The sequence below is a fragment of the Bubalus kerabau genome, chromosome 8 (assembly GCF_029407905.1).
Source record: "Bubalus kerabau isolate K-KA32 ecotype Philippines breed swamp buffalo chromosome 8, PCC_UOA_SB_1v2, whole genome shotgun sequence".
NCBI lineage: Eukaryota > Metazoa > Chordata > Mammalia > Artiodactyla > Bovidae > Bubalus > Bubalus kerabau.
This window is the reverse complement of record NC_073631.1, coordinates 3,497,067-3,523,879: the sequence shown is the minus strand read 5'-3', so window position 1 is coordinate 3,523,879 and position 26,813 is coordinate 3,497,067. Positions and strand designations below refer to the sequence as shown.

The following is a 26,813-nucleotide window of genomic DNA, read 5'->3' as shown; positions in this document are numbered from 1 at the left end:
AAAGCAAAGTAGTATATGAATTAGCAAAAACAAATAAATGAAAGCGTAAAAGTGGTACGACTTTTCTTTCTGGAAAATTCCCTCAATACGTGACTTTTTGTACTTTTCGTCTCTTCCATTCACCAGCAAGAGTGATAAGGTCCCTGAAGGAGCCGCTTCTCTTCCGCGCGAGGTTGCTCAGCAATAAATCCGTGTGAAATAATAGCTTGCGCTCTTCCTAGTTAGAGCAGTTAATAACTGGTTAAGCGACATCTCCCTCCAATGGCTGTTTTCGTCGCTCCGGCGCAGTGTCTTCGCCCAGTCCCGTCCCTCTCCTTCCCGGCGAGCCCCATCCTCCCGCCCGCGGCCCCGGCCCCGTCCTCGTAGCCCCGCCGCAGTCCGCGCGCCGGGACTCACTGAGGCGGGAGAGGATCAGTTGGCCGGAAGCAGCGCGTGGGAAGGACCGCTGCCGCCGCTCTCCGGAACTCAGGCGTAGACGGAACGCGGCCCGGCGCGCACGGAGTTAACGGCGCCGCGGCGCGAAGAGCGGAGACGGCGCGAGCCCGCGAGGCCCCCGCCCCGCGCCGTCCCCGCGCCCCGCGTCCCGCACCCGGCGCCCCGCGCCCCGCACCCCGCACCGCGGGCTGACGCCGGACCCGCCGCAGGAAGCGGAAGGCGGGCACCCGAGCGTCGAGCACTACTCCGCGCCGAGGTCCGGGTGTGCAAGCTCAGCCCGCGAGAGCCGAGCCCAGTATCCAGCCCTCGACCGCGCCGCCACCTCCCAGGCCCTGCTCCGGGTCCCCAGAGCAGTCCAAGCAGGCGAGGGGCGGGATGTTCGCCGCTCCACACCCTGGGCGCTGAGACCAAGCCTGCCAGACAGTGGCATTCCTTTCTTTTGAAGCTTTTTGGCTGTTGGATACACCGATGTGACCTCCCCCCCACCTACCCCGCCAACCTTACACTTTTTGGAATGATGGGGATCTTTTTGGCATATGTTGGATTTGTTTTCTTTTCCGTTTTATATATACAGCAAGGGCTTTCTTCTCAAGGTAAGTCTGAGCTCACTGGCAAGTATACATTTGCTCGCGGTGTGTGTGTGTGTATGTGTGTATGTGTGTGTGTGTCTTTGCGTTCAAAGAACGGCCAGGCAGATGTAGTCAGGTTCTTAGCAAGTAACAAAGAATAGTGTTCTGTTTGGCATTTTTCTTTAAAGTTTATTAATAGAAGTCCAGCTAGATTTGAGAGCAAATACAGTTAGTTACTGACAACGAGGTGGGTTCCTCGGTGAGCACAAACACAGAGCTATGAGTGTGTGTGTGTGTGTGTGTGTGTGTTCCCTCTATGTGCATGCACAGGGTAACGACTCGTGCATACATTATTTTCGCAAACAGAGCTGAGCATGGGGGTCTCTCCATGGCGAGCCCTCCTCTATGTAGGCAGTATGGGTTTAGAGTTTCCTTTTTCTGTGTCCGTGTGACTTCGTTTGCGTGTGTGTTTATCAAAGGACAGACTCCTCTGAGGACCCATAAAAAGGCACGACTTGCATTACAAGCAGCAGCAGCCTGCTGAATCCATTTGTTCAGGACTTCGCAGGCTGCAGTGATCATTTCAGCACCATGAACAGATCACATCTCTGCTGCCAGAAGACTGCATCACTTCTGCAGACAGAAATGCCATCAACGGAAAAGTCCTTTTCAGATCAGAATGTCTTCTTAACATCTCCCGTTTCCTCTAAGTATAAATACAGTTCTATTTCAGTAGAGATCATGTTGGGATTTTATAAATTTTTAAAAGAGACACTAATGGCGCCTTGCTTTAAAAAGTGGAGACAAAGTGCATCCACCCTAAATCGACCCTGCAGCCCGCCAGTCCTCCTCCCCATGAGTACGCATTGTAGCTCTACACTTCTTTAAGCTACAAATCTGTCCTAGACTTTTTTTTTTTCTTTTTTTTTTTTTAATTTTATTTTATTTTTAAACTTTACATAACTGTATTAGATTTGCCAAATATCAAAATGAATCCACCACAGGTATACATGTGTTCCCCATCCTGAACCCTCTTCCTTTTAAGGAATCATCAGCCTTTCTCAGAGTGTCTCTTAGACAAGATAAGAACAACCATCCAACGCATTCCGTGTTAGGGAAGTGCCTTTGGGAGAGAGGAAACATATTTTTGTGAGTTTCACCATGACTCCATGAATCTTGCAAACTAGCAGTATCAAGATTTGTAATGAAAAGGCTCAAAAAAAAAATGTCTCTAGTGACTTTATAACAATCTTTAATCTGAACCAAGCCCAGGTGTGTGATTCTTACATCCCATGATGTATGACAATTTACAATACAAAAGCTTGTTGGGAACAGATATGAAGGTTACTTTGGAAAGAAAGAAAGAAATATACACATCTTAAAAAAAGCGTGCAACTTGTTTCAATGCTGTGGCCCTCCAATCACAACTGCTAATGTGTTGTGATATATATCAGGAATGTAAAATTTGACAGATAATCGTGATCTTTTCTCTATTACATGGAACATCCAGTTAGTCACAGATTGTTCAGAAACCTGGACATAAGAGACTGTCTTCATGTACCAGCTTGACAGATTTGTGTAAAATGTACTTCCCTGAATCCCTCAGTAAGTTTTGGGGAATACTGCAGTCTGACAAAAGGTGTTTGTATCTAACTGTGAGCAGCCTGGCTAGCAGAGGGGAGTTATTGGAAAGCTTGTTAACCTTTCTATTATCTGGATTTGATCAACAACAAAATGATTTAGGCATGATACCAAAAATAAGACAAGAAAGACGCCAAGGAAAACCGTGGGGGGAGCCTCTGGGATATCATAGAGGTGTTTTTTTTTTTTTAAAGACGCAGGAAAATGTAGTGAGCTCGCAAGAGATGCTGTCAAGAGTGGAGTGCATATTCCAAAAGGGTGCGTTTGTGTTTTGCAGCAAAATTTACCGAGTTTCCGCGGAATGTGACAGCAACCGAGGGGCAGAATGTGGAGATGTCCTGCGCTTTCCAGAGCGGCTCTGCCTCGGTGTACCTGGAGATCCAGTGGTGGTTCCTGCGGGGGCCGGAGGACCTGGAGCCTGGGGCCGATGTGGCCGGGGCACAGGTAGCAGAGTTGCGTCCCCCGAATTGCCAGCTGTCCGGCCCACTCACTGACTTAGACTCCTGAGTGTCCAGCCGGAATCTTGGCCAAGATGGTGTTGGGGCGCCCCTGGGAACACCCGTGGCTCTCCTGGCGGCAAGGATGACGCCTAGGGATGCCAGGGGTGAACCCCGTCCTGGCGACATCGCGTTAAAACCAAGGGAAAGCGGGTTGTCTAGTCTTTCCCGGGTAAGAACTGGGAATAGACTCCTCCTTTTAGTACTTGACATTGTCAGCAGCCCTAGATGGCACTGCTGCGTTGATACATCCCCGGACACTCGCTATCCCTTCAGTATGGTGGGATGGGGACAAATTCTGTCGGTTTTTCCATCACCCCCACCCCCATCCCCTTGCGTTCTTACCACCTCTGCCAGACGCAGAGGGAGGGAGCGGGGAGAGAGATGGAGAGGAGGGGGAGACTGAACAGGAGGAGAGACAGAGGAGGGGGAATGGAAGGGGATAGAGGAGGTAGGAAGAGACCGAGGAGGGAGGATGGAGATGAGGAAAGAAGGAGATACGGGGTGACGGAAAAAAGGGAATGGGGAGTGACGGAGGAACCCCAGTGGAGAGGGGGTGGGGAGGGGAGAAGAGAAGAGGGGGCGGGTAGAGAAACGAGGGTCTGAACAGAGAAGGAGGTAGTTCTGCAAAAGAGGCTGCGGATGTGCGGGGGCGAGTGAAGGTCTGTAGGAGTAACAGCAGGGAATGACAGAATGCAGTCCCCCGAGATCCCAGGTCCCCCATCCCCCGCAGACTCGTGCACCCCGGGCACTGACCCGAATGCAGCTCCTCGAGTTTGCGAGTCCCAGTCCCCAGAGTCCGAGCACGCCCGCGCAGATTCCTCACCCCCCGCCCCACCCTCAGAGTTCCCTGTCCCCTAATCCCCGCTCCCGAGTCCCCAAGCGCAGCCACAGGGATTGGTCCCCTGGTGGGTAGGGCAGCGCCCCTCCCTCCAGGTTTGCGCTGCGGAGGGCTCCGGCTGGGCGAGGTCTGAGCACCCGTATGCCCCCCTCCCCGTTCCTCCCCACAGGCTGAGCTGCTGCCAGACCGGGACCCTGACGGAGACGGGACCAAGATCAGCGTGAGTGTCAACGCAACCGCTGCACTCGGCCCGGGGAACCAGTTAGTGAATTTCGGTTTTCAAAAGTGTTTATATTTACTGTTCCCAATAGAGGAAATTTGCACACGCACGACAAGAGCCCTCTGGCTCTGTCTTACCTTACCTCACTGGGTACAAACACATTGAAGCAGATTTAGAATTCATACAATAAAATTATTTATCATAATGGTATAAATATTTGAAAAATTACTTGGGAATCATTTTGCACCCAAAGAGGAATGTGACACTTTCTTGCTTTTATTAACTATAACAGTAAAAGGCAGCAATACTAATAATTTATTTATACCAATTTATACCAATAATTATCCTTCAATAGCAAGTAAAAGATGAAAATCTTCCCAGGCAGAAAAAAAAAAATTAAAGCGTTCAACAGGGAGTTGAAGTTGTAATTAAAATAACTCAACTTTCAATGGCATTGGCATTTCTAATGCCAGTGTTCAAAATCATGTAATATAAGACCAAAATCCAATATAAATATTAAAGCATTGTTAGAGGAGGTTAACCTGTTGAAAATACAGAGATGTGTTTCTACTCTGCTGGCTATTACTGCTCATAATTGTCTGAAATTAGAAAGAAAATTTACTATACCTCAGAGGAAGCCATCTAGAATCACTTTATACTAATAGAATTATTTAGTTTGTTGATAATTAGTAAACAACTTTCCATTACTAGAAGTAATATGTGTATAAGGAATCTGAAAATCACATTTTAAAAGGAAATTTATTCTGAGGCTATTTTAAGCACATATAAAGTGATAGAATATTGGGGTTACATCATAGTAATGTAAAAATATGCTAATAAAATCAAATTCTCTAATCTAAATATATAATCTCAGCATGGAAGAAAATATCAAAAATAAGATATAAATCAGAAACTCCCAATTTCTTTTCATAAACTCACTGACTTTTTAGACTTTTTCAATTTAATTATTCTTATATCACAGAATCTGTTGTTTTCCAACAGTGCTAGAAAAGCTTTATTGGTAAGATCAGTTATTAATGATGTTTTTCTTAAATATTCATTTATATATACACATATAATTAGATAGATTGTTTATTTCCTATTCATCTTTCATTTTTCACCCATACCCCAATCCTCCAAAGACAGGTGGTAAAGCAGCCTCATATATCTTGACCTAGAGAAACATGCAGTTAGTTGCATAGTCATGCACACAACTGCTAACAGCATTATCAATGCCCAGAGTTCATACAATCTAGTCAACTGGAAAGAGCTCTAAACACAGAGGTAGAAAGCAGTGTGTTCCCAGTTCACCTGGTATGTGACCTTGATCATAGATCCTAAGTCAGCAGTTAATTTTAATTCCCAGGTGAGTTTTTACAAAATACAGTATGAGCTTTGCCCTGGAAAATGCAAAGTGTTTCTGCATTAATCCAAATGAGAGTATTTTCTGAACCTCCTCAGATGATTCTAGTGTACAGTCAACATTGACATGCACTGACCCAAACCCCCTAAGCCTCAGTATATTATAAAATGGAATAATAATATATAAGCACTCTGACTACCCCAACATTATCAGGACACCCAGTTGAAAATATATTTGAAACTACTATTTCCCATTAGTTTTACAGTCTTAATAATATTTGTATGTAATTTTCATGTACATAAATGCATACTTACGGTTATGGTTCAGATGTTGAAAACTGTTTATATATACAGTTCTATATGTAAAAAGCAGATGAACACTTCCCAGATTTTCTAAATTATTTATGACTGTTTGAAAGTGTAATGCCCAGTACAGGAATAACTTTTTGCCTTCTCACTTCTCTTCTTTGTCTTTTGACATTAATTTGGAAATTATCCAAATCCAGATCTTGAGTGTCATATGAAGTCCATCACTGTCAGTCATAGATAATATAATAATATGATGTATATCAAATCTACCTCTTCTGATAAAGATGCTTACAGATCTATTGCATATTATGTAGAATTTTATATATTCTATATTACCATATATATATTCTTTGTGTTAATCTGCTATAAACAATATCAGAAGTGAGAGTCGGTTTCTATTTTGAAAATCAAAGCAGTGTTTAATTAATGGCATCTCAAGTTCCAACAGCACACAGACCCTGTGGTAGCAGGGCCATGTATTCCAAGTCATAGGATTTCAGGTGATATTCATTTGCTCCCTGAGTCTTGCCACCCCATGGCTATAGGTCAGACTGCACCAACAGCTGGAGTAAAAACTTTACTATCCAAGTCTATTTTGTCAGTCCATTGAGTAATCATCCTGAAGTGGGGATTAAAAGCACATTCCCACTTAAACTCAGCTGTGACCAACAGCATGTTTTTGTGATCTCTCAGAGTGGTAGGTAGCCTACAGTGAAGGAGAGAGGCTTTGTAAACTATGCACGCATTAGGTTCTGCTTCATTCAGTTGAGCTCACCTGGCAGAGGCCAGTCCCCTGATGGGATCATGGTAGAGCTGGTACCAAATGCAAACCATGTGGCTTATGGAATCTGGTTCAGCTGGACTAAACTCATGTTTCCATGATCTTGTGAATCTAGGTGTTAATAGAATAAGATAAATAAGATCTTCTAATTAGACTGCTGAGGAAATAAAAAGCTTTCTGACTGTGGCTGTGAGGCCATTAAGACCTTTTAATTTTCCAACCTTAGCAAGCTCAGGACAAGATACGGAAACGAAATCACTTGATGTAGCACTTTGTTTTTTTACCTCCAATTTTTCAGACAGTGAAAGTCCAAGGCAATGACATCTCTCACAAGCTTCAGATTTCCAAAGTGAGGAAAAAGGATGAAGGCTTATATGAGTGCAGGGTGACCGACGCCAATTATGGAGAGCTTCAGGAACACAAAGCCCAGGCCTACCTAAAAGTCAACGCCAACAGCCACGCCCGGAGGATGCAGGCCTTCGAGGCCTCACCCATGTGGCTGCAGGATATGAAACCTCGCAAGAATGTCTCCGTGGCAGCTCCCAGCAGTATGCACAGCTCTGCCAACCAGCGAGTGCCCTCTACTTCCAGCCCTCAAGAGGTAGCCAAAATCCCCAAACAAAGTCCACAATCAGGTATGGAAACCCATTTTGCCACTCACAAACCCTCCACAGGAAAATGGGTCAGTGTAGACAGATTTATGTGTGACGGTTTCTCTAAAATTAGAGAGCAAGTTCAGTTAAAATGAGGATGAGCTATGAGAGCCAGAGGCTGACCTTTCCTGAAGGTGTGAATTGCCCCATTAGTCGCTGGCAGTGCTTCATGTCCAGGGAATCTGAGGGCTGGACTTTTCCTTCTGTATTTACACACTATAAGCACAATAAATCATGTGCATTTGGTTGCACTGTAAATGCATGTTAATTTTCTCTATAGATTTATGTATTGATAATGACCCAAATTAAGAGGCTTTCACTTCATCATCATGTAAATGAAAGAGACACACCACATTTTCAGAGACCCATAGCTTTAAGCAGGGCCAGTTACCAAGGGCTTCTTTTTGAAGGAGAAACTTCAGCTGCCTGTGATGAAAGTAATTATGGTAATAGGAGGAAGTAAGGCGGGGTGAAAGGCAGAAAGTGGTACAGTGATAAGGCAGCTCCTGTCAATGTGGCTTCGATGCCAATTTAGAAGCTTAGTCACACATTTCCTAAGTCAGCTGTACAAGTTAAAGCTGTTCTGAATAGCATTAATTTATGCACTGATTCAGCCAATGGAAACTCACTGAAGTTTTAACCTTGGCATGGAATGAGCAGTACCTCACACTACCCTAGACTGTTCTGCATCCTGCTCAAATGCTTGATGCAGTATTATAGGATGAAGGGAGCATAAAATGTTGAATTTCTCAGTTTTGAGTTTGTTTCTTTATAGTTTATCATTGAAGAATTATTGATACTACTATTGTAATAGAAAATTATATTGCTAACATTCAAATTCTTTTTAGCTACTAGATTTTTAAAATTTCATCATTTTATCAGGATGATTTATATATACATAAACATTTAAATATATTTTTACATTTATACATAAAAATTAAAAAATATGTACATATATATATTTATCAGTCATGTCCAACTTGAGACCTCATGGACTGTAGCCTGCCAGGCTCCTCTGTCCATGGAATATTCCAGGCAAGAATACTGGAGTGGGTTGCTATTTCTTCCCTTTCTCCAGGGGATCTTCCCAGCCCAGGGTTCAAATCTGTGTCTCCTGTGCCTCCTGCATTGGCAGGTAGATTCTTTACCACTGAGACATCTGGGAAGCCCATGTGTGTGCATGTGTATATCTTTAAATACTTATTTATAAACAATATTTTAAAAATAATATATCCCACCCTAGATTCCTCCTTAGGCTTCATATGCTAATGGAGACTATTTGTTGTGAGCTTGACTAAGGGTCCCTGTGATGTAGGTAAGCAGCTATCCCAGTATGTCTTGCTTACGGCACCTTATGCCATGCTGAAAGGAGACAGCTTCTCTGAAGCCATATTTGTGTGACTTTGTCTCATTTTCTTCTTTATCATCTCTTTTGTTCCCCAAAGGAAAAAACCAAGCTAAAAAATATATATTTATACACATGTATACACACACACATACACGCACACACATGCACACACACACACCTAATGGTTGAAATTTTTTTAGCCATTATTTGGTAAAGATTTTATACTTTTGGAGACATTGTCTTCGTCCCTTTCTCACTGTCAAAAGAAGAACCTAAATGCTATATACAAAATTTCAGAGACCACTCAGCAGACAATTTACAACCTAACTGATGAGGACTCCAAATCATGGAACTGAAGTTATTAGCTTGCATAGAATATTCCAGGCTAGAAATCATAAATCCATTTTGTGGAATCAGATTACTTATCCCAGATTAAGGATTCTAAGCATGGGATGAAAAGTTCTATTTCTAAATTCTTTACATTTTGGATTGAATAATGTACTCTAAAAAGATTCATTTTATTTTAATATCTTTTTCTTAGTCTTGTGATTGGTGCTAAGTGGCAAAGACTATATAAATCTAACAAATTTTAAAGATAAATCACCACTCATTTTCCACCCATCATCAGCCTCACCCATTGCTTCTTCTAAAGGAACAGGGTGTACTGCTTATGGAAGCCTGTATCCATCCAAAGCTATTTCCATTAAAAATTATCAGCAGCAGCAAAGATTAATCTGAAACACATTAAAAATTTTCATTTCTATTTTCTTCTACGATTGAATACTGGAAAATATTTTATATACATTTAACATTTTCTAAGTTCTAGTGCAGAAGCTATGGTGGCCCAGCCACTCATTTTATTCATGTGTAAGTCTCTGTGCTTACACAATTATTGCATAAGATATAGTATTTGGGTTAAATATCTATATAATATTTCCTCTAACACCCACATCCTGATTTGTAATTTCGCTTTATGATTTTTCAGGTTATATTCAAATAAAGCTGATTTCAATACCCATGCTTCATTTATTCACTCTCCATCCTTTCAAGAACTTGTATGCCAAGCACAATGATACAAAAATGGAAGACATACTTCCATTCTTCAAAGAGTTAATCGTTTTTATATTTTCATTTATGAGAAAACAAAATATTTGTAAATTACACTGACCACGCATCTTTGCTTTCCTGTTTTATTAAAGGCAAGATATGATGAAGACAAAATAATTGAAATCTTGCCTTTACAGACCAAGAGTTGTAATAGCCTTTTGTTTTTTCACTTGATATAGGAAGGCATGTGTCATCCATAGTGTCTATGACACTATAATACCAACCTGTTACCAAAAGCTGGGCTGTTAGCCTTTTATTTTCATCACAGTTTTTACTTAGTTGACTGAACTATTTATTTTGAAATACTCAGTTCCTTATTCATACTTCTTTCTGTCAAAGTAGTTCTGTCTCTCTTTGAAGGAAAAGTATTAGCTGAAAATAACTCTGAATATATATTATAACATTCAAATTACTCAATTTTCCTAGAGCAGAAATTTATGTTAAAAATATGGAAAAATAGTCTTATTATCTGTATATCACAAAATATATAGCTACTTTACCAGATATTTTTTTCAAAAGCTAATGCACATGTAACTATCCAATTGAGCTGTATCTTTATGGTGTTTATTTTTAATTCTTTTAATTCTACCTACATTTGATAATCCACAATTGGAACCAAAATACTGAAGAAAAATCATAAAGCAAATAAATAGAACTTGGCTTTTGCAGTCCCTTAGGTTTTTCTCTTCTCCAATCTTTGTAGCCATAACTAACATTTAGAATGTCCTACAGGTCTTCTGAGGGTAACAAGTCCTGATTCTAGCATGAACTGGTTTAGTTCCATCTGCACTGAGAACCAGAGAAGGCGATGGCACCCCACTCCAGTACTCTTGTCTGGAAAATCCCATGGACAGAGGAGCCTGGTAGGCTGCAGTCCATGGAGTCGCGAAGAGTCTGACACGACTGAGCGACTTTACTTTCACTTTTCACTTTCATGCATTGGAGAAGGAAACGGCAACCCATTCCAGTGTTCTTGCCTGGAGAACCCCAGGGACAGGGGAGCCTGGTGGGCTACCATCTATGGGGTTGCACAGAGTCGGAAAGGACTGAAGCGACTTAGCAGCAGCAGCACTGAGAACAGATCCCCAAGTACCTCAATAAACTACATCATTCTCTACTCATTTCTTTGTCTCATGGAGAACATCTACTTCATACAGAAGCCAAACATCCCCTCCATCCACCACCCCAGTTTCCTACTTTTGTCCTTCCCCACCCAGTCTAAACTCTCTTCTATGGATCCCCTCTCCACACACCCCCTTGCCAACAAGCCAATGAAGGTGTGAACGCAGCCTGGCCCAGTCCCACCCCAGCCTGGCAGCTACACCCCTAAAGGTCACACCCACAGCCCCACCCCTCAGCTGCTGGTGTCCTGAATGCCCCTCTGGCCCCTTCAAGTTGACTGTTAGCATTCTCCTTTCTCTCTGTGGACTTCTCCAACTAAATTCCTCTCTTAAATGTAGTTCTTTGCCCATTCTCAGTGTTCCAGTATCATCCATTTCTATGGTTTCAACTACTAAGTTTTCCTTAGAAAATTTCTCAATCTGTTGCAAAAAAGGGAACCCCTTCTAGGGCCTGAGAGTGGGCTTTTGTCTAACACTCTGAAATGAATTGTCTGAGGAGACACAAGTGCTGACAAAGCAAGAGACTTTATTGGGAAGGGGCACCTGGGTGGAGAGCAGTGAGGTATGAGAACCCAGGAGAAGGTCTGCCACATGACTTGCAGTCTTGGGCTTATGGTAATGGGGTTAGTTGCCAGCTTGTCTGTGGCCAATCATCCCATTTGGCCCATATTTGATGACTCGGGGTCCTTGCTGGTGGCTTGCACATCACTCAGCCAAGATGGGTTCCAGCGAGGAGGATTCTGGGAGGTGGTAGGACCTCATAGATTTGGCATCAGATCAGATCAGATCAGATCAGTTGCTGAGTCGTGTCCGACTCTTTGTGACCCCATAAATCGCAGCACGCCGGGCCTTCCTGTACATCACCAACCCCCAGAGTTCACTCAGACTCACGTCCATCGCGTCAGTGATGCCATCCAGCCATCTCATCCTCTGTTGTCCCCTTCTCCTCCTGCCCCCAATCCCTTCCAGCATCAGAGTCTTTTCCAATGAGTCATTTGGCATATGAACTGATATCTCCTCTGTTCTTTTGACCTTTCCCAAATCCTTCCTGTCGGTGGTAGCTTGTTAGTTCCACATTCCTTACCAGAACTTCCTGTTGTAAGATAACTAATGCAAGTGATTACTGTTGTGCCTGACCAAGGCAGGTAGTTTTGGTCAGTGGTTCCCCTAACAAATTGACAGTCTGATCCTGACCTCTCTCTGGAGAGCCAGACCAGGGCTCCTGCTGTGCCCATTAACTCCACCACCACCGCCATGTCTGTCCTAGGATCCCTGTGCAGAGCAGAGCCCCTGCACAGTGGTTGACAGCAGCTGTTGACACATGTGCCGCTTGTGCCCACCCTGAGCCTGGACTGGACTGTGACTGCCGTGACAATGAGATAAGAAGGAGTAATGCCTCACCAGCCAATTCCAGACCTTTCCTACAAGAGGATAGGCAGCCTCTGCTGTGGCCTTAGAGCCAGCCATTGAGCACCAAGTGCAGCTGCCTTGAAACATGGTGCTGACTGAAGGCAGCCAGCCTTTGACTTGAGCCCCAGGTGACCATCCCCCAGACCTGTGAGACATAATAATAAATTGTTGTCTTAAGGTACTAGGTTTTAGGGTGGCTTGTTTCATGGCAATAAATATTTAGATCAGATCCCTAAATATTCAAAAATTGAATTTATTATTTTAGCTTTCTCACCAAAAAAAAAAAATGTTCTTCCTCTGGTGTTCCCCAGTTCTCTTAATAACACCATCACAGGTAATGAGGAAATCTTGAATATGCTCATAATCTCAATATGTGGAACACCTCACAACAGAACATAAGTATTAAATAATTATCATTTCCAAAGCACCATCACAGATTTTCAAGGTCTTATTTCCAAGCTATTTCTCCTGATTTCCTAACCCTCACACATAATCTTCTAAATTGCTCTTTCCTGAATGTTTTCAGGTATTTCTTACCTCTGTGACTTTGAAAAATGACGTTTTCTTTCCCTCTTTTTGGACTCGTACTCAAATGCAGATTCTTTTATAAAACTTTCTCCTGTTGTCTTAGTCAGAATTGGCTGTTTCCTCATTCAGGTCTCCACAGCAACTTATTTACACTTACTTTGAAGTCCTCATTGTATCCTTTTCCCTGGGGCGTTCCTCCTTTCAGTTGTAGAAGTCCCATTATCTGGGAAACCTGACACACAGACAAAATAGTAGTCACCCTAAAGATGACTTTTTGGCTACACTGATCACCCCTTCTTTTGCCTTCCTGTAAGTGTCTAGGACAAGTGGATGTCTTATTTGGGGAGAAAAGGAAGAGAGAGAGGGCAGATATAACTTTGCTTTTGTCTTCTTTTTTCTTATATTTGCATAAATCGATTACATTGCCTCTGTTTCAAAAATGATCAAGACTCCTAAACAGTGTTTTTCGAAGTGCAGATGTCCTGTGCCAGACTGACAAGGAAGCTTATTAAAAAGTTCATATCCCAGAACAAATGTCTTGAGTCTAGAAGCAGAAATACCCATTTTTATGTGCAGTTAATTATGAGAATCATTCTCTCTAAAAAGTTCTTATGAGTGAGAGAAAAAAAATCATTATGTACTATGAGATGTGTGTGCATGTGTGTGAAACTAAAAAATACACTTTTAGAAACTGGTCTTCTGTTATTGTTTTCTCCAGTATTGTTTTGGACTTTTGTGAAACTGTTCTCTTCAAGCTGGCACTCATAAGAAAACTGGCCATAGTTAAGGTGTAGTTATATTTCCATGTGTGGTTGCTCAGCAGGAATACTGATTCTCTGAACTCAGAAATATGATTGTTGTGTTTTCAACATGATGTGAACCTGAGCTTTGAGAGGCAGCTGCTGCTCCAGCTGCTAGAATCCAAGGCCTCCGGAAGCTCCTCTCTGGCTTACAAATGTAGCAGCTTTCCAAAAGTGGTCAAATAGAGAAATGATCTTAAAACAGATTTCAGAGCTGGTGAGGGGAGGTAGATGAGGGGCTCAGTGTCTTTCTGGAGATTATTTTCCTGAGTTAAAATATGAGGAAATGGTGCACAACATCCAGGTAGAGAGCCACATGTATAATCCAGACCTCAATGTTGATTTTGGTTTAATGATCCAACTTGGCTACTTACACAGGTTAAATTAATTTGATCATTGTAATTCTATCAGTTAAATGGCTGCTATGTAAATCAAGCAGCCATGAATAAGATGAAAAATAGATCTGAGGCAATTCTTTGGATAATACAGGTCAAAGGATCTGCTGGAGCTATGTTTGAGTTTGAATTATGCAGAGCAAGAGTCTGTACTGGCTAAATTCTCCTGTAAACTATATTTAACTTAACTGGTTGAAATTCAGTAACTAGCTGGGTCTGTAAAACCAAGGCTCCATTTTGTGCTGTAAGAGTTTTTTCAATGCATGGACACTTAAGTGTTCTGCAAGGTTCGTTTGTGATTACTAGGGCTCTGTGATTGAGGAGACATGAAGCAGAATTTGCCAGTGTTTTAAGATCTTGTCACGAATGATTTCATTCTCCTTAAGGTTTCAGGAAGCTGCCAGAGGAGCTTTATCTGGATAGATGACCAAAGGGTTGAGAAGTTGCTGGAAAGACCTCACTCTCTTGGTCAAAATAGAGCCAATTCTCAAGAAAGGCAAGGGCTCCTTCTTCCAAGGAACACTGCTGCCACCTATAGCCTGACAGGTGTATTCATTTCAGCTGCGCGTGCTCACTCAGTCGTGTCTGACTGTGATCCCATGGACTGTAGCCTGCCAGACTCCTCTGTCCATTGGATTTTCCAGCAAGAATACTGGAGTAGGTTGTCATTTCCTATTCCATGGGATCTTCCCAACTTAGGGATCGAACCGGCGTTTCCTGCGTCTCCGTCATTGGCAGGCAGCTTCTTTACATCTGCGCCAAAGAGGCAGAAATCCAGGGGAACATGCTTCTTAGACCAGCTGGTTCTCTCACCAGGGGAGGTGGTGGGCACAGTTATTAGACTGTTCTTGTCTCATGTCCATCACTCACAGCTGCATGTACCTCTGCTTCCTCAGTTATTAAATAGGAATGATCCTCATGGTTTTGAGAATTAAATGAAATTATATACATAGAGAGCGTGTCACTGATCAACTCTCGGTAAGTGACAAGTAGTTGGCTGTGTGTAGGTGATGAGCTAAAGAAGGGAGAATGGGTCTTCATTCCTGACTACCTTTTATTCGTAATTTCAGAGCTTCCTTTTTTTCTTCTGTCACAGTGACGTTAATTAATGATAAATTGTCCACTACATAATCATACCACATTAGCCACCAACTGTCTTGACCAAGGTTATAACTAGATGGTTGACTTTATTGGTTACAAAATAATAAAATTCCAAAGGATTTTTAGGACTTTGAACTGTGACCTGAATAAGTAATGTGTTTATGGAAGCTGAAGTTATACACACTGTGTGCTATTGTAATTAAATTCAAGCTTTCAGAAAAGACCGTCAGAAATTTTTTTAAATCACAAAATAACTATGGAAAGTGAAAATGAAAGTCTCTCAGTCGTGTCTGACTCTTTGCGACCCCACAGGTGCATCTGAAAACATAAACAAGAATATCATTAAAAGCTTTAAAAAGAGAGAAAAGCAAAATGGATTTAGAACCTTATAATAAGAATGGCATAGTAGTAGTAGATAACATTGTTTCCTAGATACCGTGTTTGTTGAGTGAGCTGCATACAAATCTCTCTGAACCTCAGAGTCTTTATCTATAAAATTGAGGTAGTGACACATGTGCCCCAAATAACATTTTAGCATTGCGTTATGATATATTTTAAACATCTATCAGATTACCTGGCACATGAGTGAGGTCGTCACTTTTTGGTTCTCTGAAATAACCATGCATAAAGAGGGCAATAAAGCAACATAAATATAAACAGAGAAGGCTCTAAAATAGTAAAATACAATAATATCTTATGTATTAAAATATAATAATTAAAGGTGAATTTATTTAATAAATTTAAAAAAAAGAGTACAATTTAGGCTACATATCCAAATGAACTTAAATTAAGAGCTGAGCAAAAAGAGAAATTTGACACAGGAAGATTAGCATAAAATCAGAGGCCTGATGGTTTAACATTACTAAAGAAAGTTTAAAGTTACAAAATATACAAATGAAAATAACATTGTACTATAAATAATTTAAAACATTTGTTTGATTAAATCAAGTGTAACTAATAAGTGGTGTAACAGACAAGGAAATGTTTGTGTCTAACACTCAGGGAAAGAAGGGAAAAATGTCCATTTTAGAAATGCAAATGATTATGTAATCCACTCTAAATGACTTAGAGATATCAAAAGTGATCACGTAATAGCATAGCATAGCAATATTGATAAAGCTCAAAGCAAAGATATAAACTTAAATCACTTCTCCATATGACAGCAATAACCAAATAGAAAATATTTGCAGCATAATATATAATCCTCAATAGTAAAAAGAAAAGGGTATAACATATCTAATTTTTTAAAGGAATAGCAAATAAGTAGTATAAATATAAAAATGATTAGAACACTTTGTTAGAAGAGTTTAGGTTTGAATAAATGAGAAAATATGCTGTTTTTGGATGAACAATCTCAGTACTGGAAATATGTCAAGTTTTTCAAAAGTATTTGTAGATTTGTTGCATTTCCAGTCAAATCCATAGTCAATTTTGAAAATTTGACACATATAATTTGGCAAAGATGTGGCTCAGCTGGTAAAGAATCTGGCTGCAAAAAAAAAAGAATCTGCTTGCAATGTGGGAGACCTGGGTTCGATCCCTGGGTTGGGAGGATCCCCTGGAGAAGGGAAAGGCTACCCACTCCAGTATTCTAGCCTGGAGAATTGCATGGACTGTATAGTCCATGGGGTTGTAAAGAGTCGGACACAACTGAGCAACTTTCACTTTCACTTAATAATCAATACATGCCAGCAAGGTTACAGTGACTCAGGTATTCTGCTGTAACATTGCTTGTAGGGTGAATTGATACTTCCTTTCTGGAGGGAAATTGGCAAGAAAGATTGATCTCAGGGCTTGAGGTTGGCCCTGAGATGATGTTCTGGGAGGAAAATCCAAGGAGCTCAGGAGTGAGGCAGACCCAGATCTGTGAACAGGAATAAATATCACAGAGCTCTGCCCACAATGGGAAATACTCAAAGGACCAATAGGAGAGAAGTGTCCCAGTGAGCATGGTAAAACCATACAATGGATAGTAAGCACCTTCTAGAATCATGTCTTCAAAGAAAGTTTAATGAAATTAGAAAAGAACCAATATATAATATAAGGTGAAAAAATACAGGACAAAGAACTTTAAAGTGAAAACATAAAGAATACTAAATTTTAAGTCAATCTGAGATAGTCACATAGAAAATAAAAAGAAATAATATGAAAATGCCCATCAAATTATCTGATTATTTTGTTTGTATTGATAACATTTGTACATTGATAATTTATTATTTTTGTCATAAGAAAAAGATATTCAAAATTTCCCAAATTTAAAAATAAGCCAGTGTCAGACAGCTCTTGAGAGAGAAAACAAAGAAAATACATTGAACAAATAAACAAAAGCAAAGTAAAAGTTTTGTGTCATTGTGAAGCTTATGACAAAAAAACTCGCATGTACACATATGTGTGTATGTATATTAAAAGCACTATGGTGAAAGTGGTGTCCCTAGAAATTGCTAGTAGCATTGAAATTAAGAGCATTATATCTTATTTCCTGGGAGCTGGTTGGAGAATCTGACCGTCAAATTATTCTTATTTGTCTAAACATAATGGGTATTATCTTGATAAATTTATATTGATAAAATAAATCAAGCACATATAAAGTCTTTAAATAAAATTTCATGCAGTTACTTTTCCTCTCTATAATATGACTGACTGAGCCCCCAATTTGGAAGGAGATCAAAGTAATGATCAGAAGTATGGTCACCAGGGGTGCCAAGGAAAGTCAATACTCTGGGAGATTTTATACATATTAACCGTGTTTTATTTCATATGAATGCTTCAAAAAAGTCTGAGAGAGCATTTCTGTATGAACTCAGAATCCTATCTGCATTAAAAGATCCAATATAGGTTAAACTCTCAGTGCTTGAAATAAAGCAAATTGCAAAAGCTAGGGGCACCCTTAGGACACTGTCCTTACAGTGATGTAAGTGTGATGGGATCAGAACTCTGGCCCACAGGCCCTAAGCAAAGCCATCCCACCTTGGCACCAGTTGTCCTCATAGATTATTCTTGAGTTGAATGTGCTTCTTTAAGTGCTCAGACAAACATTTGTTAAGATGCAAATCAGTTTCTAGCCTCAGACAGAACTCCTGAGTAGCAGTCCTTCACCTACTCTCTGAGCAAACAGTGTATTGTATAACCCCTCTCAGTTTCAGTTCCTTAATCAGCAGAATGATTGTGTCAGCCTCCTGGGACCACAGTCAGAGGTAAAGAAATATTAGCTGCTATTGTCCTAATCATCACCCTGTATGCATCAGGATCAGTTCTTACTTGGATGAATCAATTACAGTGAAAATGTGCTGTTTTGAGATGCACTGTGGTCCTAGCAGGCGGAAGGCAGTTTCACTTTTATGTGCACATTCTTGAGTTGCTGTAGAAAGTAGGAACCCCAAAAGCCTGCTGTAAACAAAAAAGTCTGGGACCTTCTGTGGTGAATGGGGTATCGCTCCTGCACCTTGTCAGCTAGACCTTTGTGTACATGGGCAGCTGTGCTTGTCTCCTTCAGCTACAAGAGGCCTCATAACTAGAGTAGAGGTGTAAATCTGCTGACTAAAGGAAAGCAGGAAAGGAAATTTAAACAGCTGCTGCCAACATGCCCTGGCAAAATAGGTGATTTATGTATTAGGTCAAAATGAAGCACATTTCTTTTAAAAAATGGATCTCTATAAGAAATTGGCACTAGTTCCATAGGAATCTAATAAAAAGATATTCTTTTCAAAAAATTATAGGATAAAATTATCCTATTATTTGACCCTTCCCCTTAAGTCGTGATTTAGTATGTGCAAACCTGAATAAAAATTGCATTAAAAGATAGCTCAAATTTTCTCACAGCTACTTTCATATCGTAAAGCTGACACCTATAATAAAAAAGAGGTTAGTCAAGGCCTGTCTGTAACCTAGGCCTCTTCACAGGCAAAACAGTTATTTCAGTGTTGCTTCTTTTATTATTGGAAAATTTCCATTTTAAGTTTGTTCATGGGATAAGCATCACTAATATTCACTTTGAGAAAATTAAGATTCTGGAGCCAGATCAGAGAGCCACAGCAGGACATAAGTTGTGTCCTTTCTCTTCTCTTGCTCCTTTTAATCCCACTAGATACTCAAACAAGAAGAAGAACCCATGAGGATTATACCTAAATCTGTAGATCGGTGCCCTGAATTGCGACTCTTCCCCATATCAAAACCAAGAGTTGTCCTCACGTAGGAAATTAATCCATCAAGACAATCTCAGCCCAGAGAAAGAGGATATTTAAAGAGCTGGCAAGATTTAGATGCGATAAATTATCTAGATAGTTGTCTCAATGTTCTACTTACTTCTCTGAATTAAATATCCATATCCCAATTCTTTCCTGGTGGCCAGAAACTTTCATTGTCTTTCTCTTCCCACCACTAATGGTGGTACTTTGAACATCAACTTAACTTTTCCTGGTTCCAGGCTATCAAATTTAGATTAAAAGTATAGAAAAGAGGTCATAGAAAGAAGAGGACATGTAAGAATAAGGGTGGGACCACATTTCATTCAAATATTTAAATGAATTTGGAGGAACCTTTAAGATCTAAAAGACTATAATAGAAAATTTCAAAATAATATTATATCATCAGACATTTGGCATACTGTATGGCACAAAACAAACTTTATTAATGTTTAGGAAAACAAAAAAGCTGATGTTTTCATATCCAATACTTATCACTTCAGTCTTAGCGAAAGTTTATGTTTTTCCCTAAAGCCAGTTGTATTTTCTCTGAAAAGATTATTGAACATTTAAATAATAGCTTCACATCTTAATCTAACATGTGGAGGCAGTGAGGCAAGGTTGCAATGCCTGAGGGAGTTTCAGAATAAAGCACATCCAGACCGTGAGTTGATCTGACTGCATTGCTGTGCCCTCATTTCTGTACCTTTGTTTAATTATCTATTAACTGTGTAACCTAGATTGAGTTATTCCATGCCACTGAATTATATTTTCCTAATCTGTGTGTTCACTGTATGGGCCTAATGAGAGGATAAACTAAGACAATATTTGCATGTCACATGTATATGTATTCCCTGACACATGGTAGGTGCTGAATCTTCCAGTTTGCTGCGAAGGAGAGGGTGCTGCTTTGTTCAGTCTGCCCAGTGTCTTCCACCCTCATGGTTGTAGATGGAGAAGGGTGAAAAAAAAAGGCAGTTCAGAAAGAACCATCTAAAAAGGAAGGTGCAAAAAGGGAGCCAAGTTCTTCCATCTGGCAAACAGATGAGGGCCAGGCAGGCTTTCCAGTTCAAACACTGTGCTGAGTTAATCAAGGCAGGAGGAAGGCAGTGACTGAAAATGTGGGTAAATGGTTCCTTCTCCACCTGATCCCCAAGGACTCCAAGGTCGCGACTCTGTGTTGTTGTGATAGGTTCTTATTTTGTCTTGTTTCTTATAAAAGAAGTAGATGGAATTTTCTGTTATTCTCTGAAATAATTGTTATACATAGTGAAGGTAAAATATCTGAAGCTTTTTCCTTTCCTATTTCTCATTGGCCAAACTCATTTGTCACAGACACAGTCTTGGGCAGCGGTCTTGTTTATCTGCATCCCAGTGAGGGCAGTGTGATGCACTATCACCAGAAACAAAAAGGGCTGAAGAAGAAAGCTAAATTTTGCCTGTACTCATGAGACTTCTAAGAAGCCTTCTTAGACTTTTCCATTTGCAAAATGGAGCAAATCCCTCTTCACCCTACCTTACAAAGGCATGAGAAATTGCACCTGAGAGAGCACTGAGGAATCTTTAAACATAAAAACAAATGAAAGGTGTCATTATTACACTGAAGTCAAAGGACATCATGAAATCACATTCTGAATCAGAGAAAAATCTTCAGATTCTGTTAGACTGCTCCTCATTGAAGCATGTTATCTGCACATTTTCTAGCCATAATTTAGATAATAGCATCTCCCTTTCTTCTTTACAGGGTATTTTGTGGCGGGGGCAAAAGTTTAAAGACTCAAGGCATTGCTTTACAATTTGAGAATAATAAAAAAAATTCCTAAAATTTTATCCTTGCCTTTAATGAGTTTATAGTGTAATCAGTGGCGTAAGATACAAATATAATGAGTTATAAGTCAATGTGAACCCTGTTAAGGCCATAAGAGAGGCAAAACCAGAATCACCAGGAAGATTAGAGGAGAGAGAGCTTACAGCTGCTCGATGGGAACAGACACAGCAGAATACAGGTTATCTGAGGGGAAGAGTTGCTTAAATGAATGATCATTTTTAGGGAAAAACAGGTCATCTTAGCTTGGTTTGAGCACAGAGTGAAAGGAAACCAAATAAAGCAAAACAGATGACCTAATACAATTTCTGGCCTCCTCATGAGAAAACATATATAAAACAATAAAATGCAAACAATTGTTATGCTCATTTTAGGAAACATCAAAGAAATAAATACATTTTTTGAGACTTCAGAAGTGAGTGGCTGCAGAGGAAATTAGAAGTCAGGGCTCCTGATTGCAATCCTGAATCTCATCATTCCAAAACAATAACAAAAATAGAGCATGATGAGTAGCCAAAGTTTGCACTTTACAAAAAAAGTATTGTTTTTTAATTTTCTTTAGAATAAACCATAGCATGTTTGATAAAACAATAATGTTATATTCAGAATGTGTGCTTGTGTGTGATAAGTTGTTTTAGTTGTGGCTGACTCTTTGGGACCATAGCTTTCCAGGCTCCTCTGTCCATGGGATTCTCCAGGCACTGGAGTGTGTTGCCATGCCCTCCTCCAAGGGATCTTCCCCACCTAAGGATTGAACCCAGATCTCTTACATCTCCTGCATTGGCTTTACCGCTAGTGCCACTTGGGAAGCCCTATATATTCAGAATAGTGTGCATCTAAATGAAATTAACTATGATGATTATTTGTTAAAATTACATAGGACACAGTGTAGAATTTTTGAGTCTCAGATTTCACTGTTGAAATCTTTGGGGTTACAAAGATGAATAAGCACATATCCCTTCTTTCCAGACATGAATAAAACCTTTAGAAAGAAGAAACAATCTGTGATTTGATGACGAAACAGATTTGTTCTAGAATTTACTGTATAGGGAAAAAAAAAACATAATTGGCTTGACAGAAATAGATTTCACTTAATGAACAGTATGCTAGTAATGCAAGTGCATAAAGTGGATGAATGATTACAATCTGAAAAAAAAAGTTATGTGTTGCAGTGGTTTATTGCATATCTGATGGCAATTAAAAATAGTAACCTTAACATATTCTTTACAGTATATAATTGGGTTTGTTTGCAGTTATACTGCCCATGTAAATTTTGTTTTAATTTGCACATACTGGACACAGTATAATAGAAAATGTGTCAGAATGGCAGCTGTTCCCTTTGAATCTCATCATTCTCAGGAATGATGGACATCTCCTGTGAAGGGTTGATTAGTTGAGAAAAGAGGCACATAATTCACAGTTTCAGCAAGTTTGAGCCAATCTGCAATGCTTATACTGAAAAGGAAACATTATTTCACAAAATACCATTTTTGAAGAATGAATCATTTTCCTTGGTTTTATTGTTTTTAGCATTTTTAAACCTTTATTCAGTATCATACATACTTTGTGTCAAGTACTACTGGCAATTTAAGGAATCATGTAATCATTTTGTTTCTTTCTTTCTTTTAATTACATGAATTTCTTTCTTTTAATTAAATGAATTCCTGTCAAAGAGTCTCCCTTCAAAGATAACAAGGGCACATATTTAATTTTGGCTCTGATGCAAGTGATTCTACATGGATTGTATATATTTTCCTTGTATAATCTTTATATTTAGAGCCACACGTGGACTGTACATTTACTTTTGCATTTTTGACATTTGTCACCCAGCTTGAGTGAAGCAACATGCTCCAGAGACCCACCACTGACCTTGGGTTTTGAGTCATAGATTTCTGTGTTAAGTACATGACTCACCGCCTAAACAAAGTCAAATCAATGGTGACACTTAAGTAACCTAACTAGAAACATTAATGTGAGTCTGCTAAACCACCCCTTTAGAACCCTAAATATTTACTCTACAGTAACTTTTTGAGAGTGTGTGCTTTCACCTTAATTTCCATCACTACCAATGTGGAGCTGAAATATTCAAAAGATTGAATTTGCCTACCTTCACTCCCTTCAAACCCTTTTAACTTTTCTTGAATTAAAATAAAGGAAGAAAGAAAAGAAATGCTTTAAGGTCCATCACATTTTTGTTTTCTTATCAATAATGATAATTACTAGTAAAGGTATATCATTTACATTCATGGATAAAATATGTGAAGAAAAATGCAAAAGGACAATTTCATTCCCTCCCTTATGTAGTCTCAGAGAGCTGTCAAACATGTCCAGTTCTTGATAATGCTAAATTTTCTTCAGATTTTAAGGATAAAAAGTTGAAAAAGCTCTTCCTCTAAAAGCAGATGCCCAAATGCACACACTCCAGAACCTGTTCTCCTTGCCCTTGAGAAGCCTGCTGCCCTTGGTTTGGTTTTCACCTCCTGTGGTTTTACGCTTGCAGTGGTAAAACAGGGGATGTGTTTTTAGACACCCATTTAGGAACAACCAAATAACTATAGGGAATAATCCTCACAGAATTGCTTGAGAAAAAAAGTATCTGCATTTGTTCCTCTCAGTGTTCCCAACCGTGAAATGGCATGGTTTGAAAACAGACAAAGCAAACAAGACCACTTCCTGGGACTGAAATACTTTGTATGTGTTGTTATTTGCAGTGCATGCCAAGACATTCATGGGCACCAGAGCCAAGCTGGCGAGCTAATTAAATATATATATGTATGTGTTTAAAACAGCCTAATAAGGAGCATTGGAAATCTTCAAGATGAGCGAATATCTTATAACTTCTTCCGCAGGTGCGAGGATAGCTACAAGCCATGGACTTTCTGTCCTGCTTCTTGTCTGTGGCTTTGTGAAGGGTGCTTTGCTTTAGTCTAAAGTGCTGACTTTTTTCCAATATCACTTTCTCTTCTTAAAGCAAAGAGCAAATCGCCTGTAAAATCTACGGAGCGGACAGCAAAGTTGACCCTAAACTCCAAGCACCACTCTGCACCCACTGTACTCTAATTATCTACACAAGGAGCGCCTGCTTTCCGAAGCATAAACGAAGAGGCTATCTCACGCTTTGTTCATAACATTTTCTTGGGCAAATCACTGATCTTTTGTTTCAAGAGAATTAGTGTGAAGTGATAGAACATTTTCTAATAGCAAGATCTATATTTTTTCCTTTTCTTTCGGCTACTCAAAGCATCATCTCATTGACTGCTCAGGGGTTGGCCTGACCGTCCTCGGTATAGTGAATATTTACCACAGACACCACTGATTTCCTACTAAAGACCCATTATCTGCAGAAAGTAAGCAGAGATCAAAAGGCTACAGAACATAAACTATCATCAAAAAAAACTCCTGGCTGGGGGCAAGAACAAAACTTTCAACACTGCAAGTCAACAACATTATTTTAAATAAGAAATGATAATTTAAATAAGAAATAAAAATTTTAAATAAGAAATAATAAGAGAATTTTTTTTTTAATTTCCCCCCTTTTCTTGGGTTTGTCTCCTTTTTCTTGATTGTAGTTCTTATTCCATGCTGGCAAATGCTGATTATGGCCAATCCCTGTAAATCCTGGGAGGTTTATATGAAGACATTTTAAGCATTCTATATTTCAGTGCATTTTAAGTCATTTTGCAATTCTTGTATACACAAATGACAAATTCTGTAAATCGCTTATAGTATGTGTGATACAACTTCAAAGTAGATAGACTCTGAGCCTCATGCAAGCTGATTTTTATCATTCTCTATATAAATATATACAAATAAATATCTATATGTTGGACCATCAACTAACTTTCTTTTTGGATAAAACATTTGTTTTTCACTTACAATTCCTATATAGTGGGTATTTTGTAATGCATTGTTTCACTTCCACAGGCTTGACAGTTGCAGGTGGCTTCTGTTGCCCCCTGCTTCCTTCTGGAAAATGCATATTCAAAATTGTATTGGTCTCTGATAAATGAATTAATTTTGTTATGTGTATGCTGTGTTGGAATTTGCTATGTTCCTTTATATAAGGTGTTTATTGGGATTTGAGGATCTTTTGACTGAGAATCTATGTGCTCTCGTTTTGACAGCCATTCCTGTATCATCATCATTTTTGTCAAAAAGCAATGTTGTTTCTATAAAATTTGCCTGGGAAAGGGATATGGGGAAGGTGAAGTGGTCATCATGAGTCCCTAAATTCATGAAAGAACACTTTTTGCTATGGCTAAAAAAATGTTGCTTCCTTTGATATGTATGAATTTTTCTAGCTTTGTTATTCTGTTACTTGCTAATTATATTTTAATGTCTGTTAATTAAAATTAAAATTTGGTTGTTGGCTAAATATAGTATGCAAAAGATGACTACAAATTCCCAACTAAAGAAGATAATGTGTTCAGTTTTCACTAGTTAAGTGAATTATAATTTTAAATATTTCATTCTTATTTTGGGCTTTATGACTATTTTATTTGGAACTTGTTTTCTACTCTGGCAAAGAATGATAGGCAGAACTAGCATTGCATTCCATATACACTATGGAATAGATATGGGTGAGTTAGAAATTACCTGAGTTTTCCTTCCAGAGAGATTCTTCCATTTTCATTCATAACAAACTAGAAGATCATCTCTATAGGACCAGCAGAACCAAGCCTAAGGTCCTAGACTGGAGCCTGAAGCAATGAATACCTCTGCTTTTCAAAGGTAAATGCATTGATTTTCTGCAATTCAGTTACAAGCAAGATGATATTTTCATAATATCCTTAACATTATCTTCTGAGAAATTATGTTTCATGCTAAATCTTTTATTGACATTTTTTGTTCACTTGGCTTATTATTTCAGTCTAATGAGAAAAAATAAAAGATTTGGTTGCACTATTTTATTAACTTAGAAATTTAGTTTCTTTCAAGGTTAATGCTTAAAATGCATAAAATAACAAGATAAATATTATTTATTCAGTCTATCTGGACTTTAAAGTTTGTATACTTTCAAGCATAAATAAGTATACATTTTCAAATTCAGTCAGACTGTGAAAATCCACCATGTAATTTACTTTATACAAAGTTCAGGTCATGAGATTGATCAGTTCTAAGGCAAGATGGACATGTATCTGTATCAGTGATCTTCACCATGCTCACTTGTAATAAAGAACATTATGCTGGTTGGAAAGAACTCTCATTACATTCATTGCATGAGGGTACAAAATAACAGTTCTTTGTCAGTATGCTACCAAGAGTCTGACTTACTGACTTCTTTGAGCAAGAACATGGCATACAATCTATTTCTCCAAGCTAGAAATTTTAATGTGAATCTTAAATATTGGAACAAAAACTATAACAAAGAGATGTCTAGTTTTACCATATACTGTGTCCCTCTGGGACTAATTACTTGGTATGTAACTATGACTATAGAAGCAAATAAAGATTGAAAAATAAGTTATTTGACTTTCTCGACCTTGACATCCAAGGTTATATGATAAGTATTTTTATAAGAACAAGTCACAAAAAGCTCAAATTGCTTACATGAATTTAAGTCAAATTCTTGAATTCTTTCTTAAAGATTTACAAACTGCTTACAAAAGAGGCAATGCAAATGAAAATGCTGGAACATAAAATAAACAAAAATCATCTAAGGCAGGAGCTCTTAATCTGAGTTAGTAAA

At 39.3% G+C, this 26,813-nt stretch overlaps 1 protein-coding gene across 5 annotated transcripts; it reads left to right on the top strand.

Annotated features, from left to right (window-relative positions):
- The first annotated feature begins 467 nt into the window (after positions 1 to 467).
- VSTM2A (V-set and transmembrane domain containing 2A) lies at positions 468 to 25,998 on the top strand. 5 transcript variants are annotated; one of them, XM_055589433.1, is made up of 5 exons: positions 468 to 1,028; positions 2,923 to 3,089; positions 4,153 to 4,203; positions 6,954 to 7,290; positions 23,974 to 24,108. In XM_055589433.1, exons 1-5 carry the CDS (start codon positions 950 to 952, stop codon positions 24,048 to 24,050), a joined length of 711 nt encoding a protein of 236 aa, XP_055445408.1. In that variant the 5' UTR covers positions 468 to 949; the 3' UTR covers positions 24,051 to 24,108. The 5 variants fall into 5 exon arrangements, with proteins under 5 accessions (XP_055445408.1, XP_055445410.1, XP_055445409.1 ...); XM_055589435.1 differs by lacking the exon at positions 23,974 to 24,108 and adding an exon at positions 12,152 to 12,468 and having other exon boundaries at positions 470 to 1,028; XM_055589434.1 differs by lacking the exon at positions 23,974 to 24,108 and adding an exon at positions 23,836 to 23,962 and having other exon boundaries at positions 471 to 1,028.
- The last annotated feature ends 815 nt before the right edge of the window (positions 25,999 to 26,813 follow it).

Bases quoted from the DNA above. Each gene is read 5' to 3' on its own strand.
- VSTM2A (XM_055589431.1), top strand. From the start codon at position 950: ATGATGGGGATCTTTTTGGCATATGTTGGATTTGTTTTCTTTTCCGTT. The intron at 3,090-4,152 runs GTAGCAGAGTTG...TCCTCCCCACAG, and splicing joins CCGATGTGGCCGGGGCACAG to GCTGAGCTGCTGCCAGACCG. The intron at 4,204-6,953 runs GTGAGTGTCAAC...CCAATTTTTCAG, and splicing joins GAGACGGGACCAAGATCAGC to ACAGTGAAAGTCCAAGGCAA.